The sequence below is a fragment of the Podarcis tiliguerta genome, assembly GCF_965153285.1.
Source record: "Podarcis tiliguerta genome assembly, chromosome: 2".
Lineage (NCBI taxonomy): Eukaryota > Metazoa > Chordata > Lepidosauria > Squamata > Lacertidae > Podarcis > Podarcis tiliguerta.
The window spans coordinates 3,381,076-3,382,514 of NC_139535.1; the positions used below are offsets into that span (position 1 = coordinate 3,381,076).

At 45.6% G+C, this 1,439-nt stretch overlaps 1 protein-coding gene across 1 annotated transcript; it reads left to right on the forward strand.

The window, feature by feature from the left end:
- Positions 1–234: 234 nt before the first annotated feature.
- Positions 235–1,149, forward strand: LOC310672887 (vomeronasal type-2 receptor 26-like; the record flags this gene model as incomplete). The annotated part of the gene is made up of 1 exon (XM_083430539.1): positions 235–1,149. A coding segment is annotated over one exon (915 nt), but the record flags the coding sequence as incomplete, so codon positions are not given.
- Between the last annotated feature and the right edge of the window lie 290 nt (positions 1,150–1,439).

The window sequence follows — 1,439 nt, forward strand, 5'->3', positions numbered from 1 at the left end:
GCTCCCTGTGTAAAAGGGACCATCTCCACTGTGGAAGGCAAGTGAGAGAAGGGCAACTTTTGTAATCTTGTCCAAAAAGTATCATTTTATCCCCCCCCCCATAAAACCTTTACCCAAGGTTGGGGCATCTGCTTTTCACACAACAGATTGCCAATTCAAGTCATAGTATCTCCTGCTGGGGCTGGGAATGTCCCTTGCTTGAAACCCTGGGTGCTGAAATGACTCATCTTTCTTTCAGATGCAAACGTCTGCATCAAATGTCCAGAAGATCAGCACTCAAACAAGGACCGAGATCAGTGTGTTCCCAAGATTATCACTTTCCTGTCCTATGAAGACTATTTGGGGATTCTCTTGTCTTTCTTTACCTTGTTATTCTCCTTAATCACATGCTTGGTGTTAGGAATTTTCATTAAATACTCAGGAACTCCCATAGTCAAAGCCAACAACAGGGACCTTTCCTACATCCTCCTTGTATCCCTCTTGCTCTCCTTTTTGTCCTCCTTGCTCTTCATTGGCCAGCCAAGAAAAGCCACCTGTCTTCTCCAACAAATTGCATTTGTCCTCATCTTCTCAGTTGCTGTCTCTTCTTTGTTGGCCAAAACAATTACCGTTGTGCTGGCTTTCCTGGCCACAAAGCCAGGGAACAGGGTGAAGAAATGGCTGGGGAAGACTCTGGCCAACGCTGTTGTCCTTTCCTGTTCCAGTGTCCAAGTTGTCATCTGCATCACCTGGCTGAGTACCTCTCCCCCATTCCCAGACTCAGACATGCACTCCCAACCTGCAGAAATTATCCTGCAATGTAATGTAGGGTCTGCTGCCATGTTTTATGGTGCCCTTGGCTACATGGGCTTCCTGGCTGCCATCTGCTTCACGGTGGCTTTCCTAGCCAGGAAGCTGCCTGGGGCCTTCAATGAAACCAAGCTGATCACCTTCAGCATGCTGGTCTTCTGCAGTGTTTGGGTGTCCTTTGTTCCCGCCTATCAGAGCACCAAGGGGAAATACATGGTAGCTGTGCAGGTCTTCTCTATGTTGGCCTCCAGTGCTGGGCTTCTGGGCTGCATCTTCATTCCCAAGTGCTACATTATATTACTCAGGCCTGGTCTGAATACAAAGGAGCATCTGACGACAAAAAGTAAAGATGGCATTTGATTCTTAATGCACTTTCCCCACCAAGGGAATCTGCATGCAGCACAATACTTATGAAAAGAAGCTATTTCCCTTTCAGGTGTTTATTATGAGCTGCTCTTGCAACTATTTTTTCCATTGTAGGGATCTGTGAACAGAAAGGCAATAAAAAAACCCAGCAACTTGCAGATATAAAATGAAATATTCAAATGTCAAAAAGCTGTGGAGTGACTAGGCCCAACATATGCGTCAGGAGAGGATTTGAGGTGATGGGGAGAGTTACAAATACTTTGAAATAAAACATTTGATTGGCA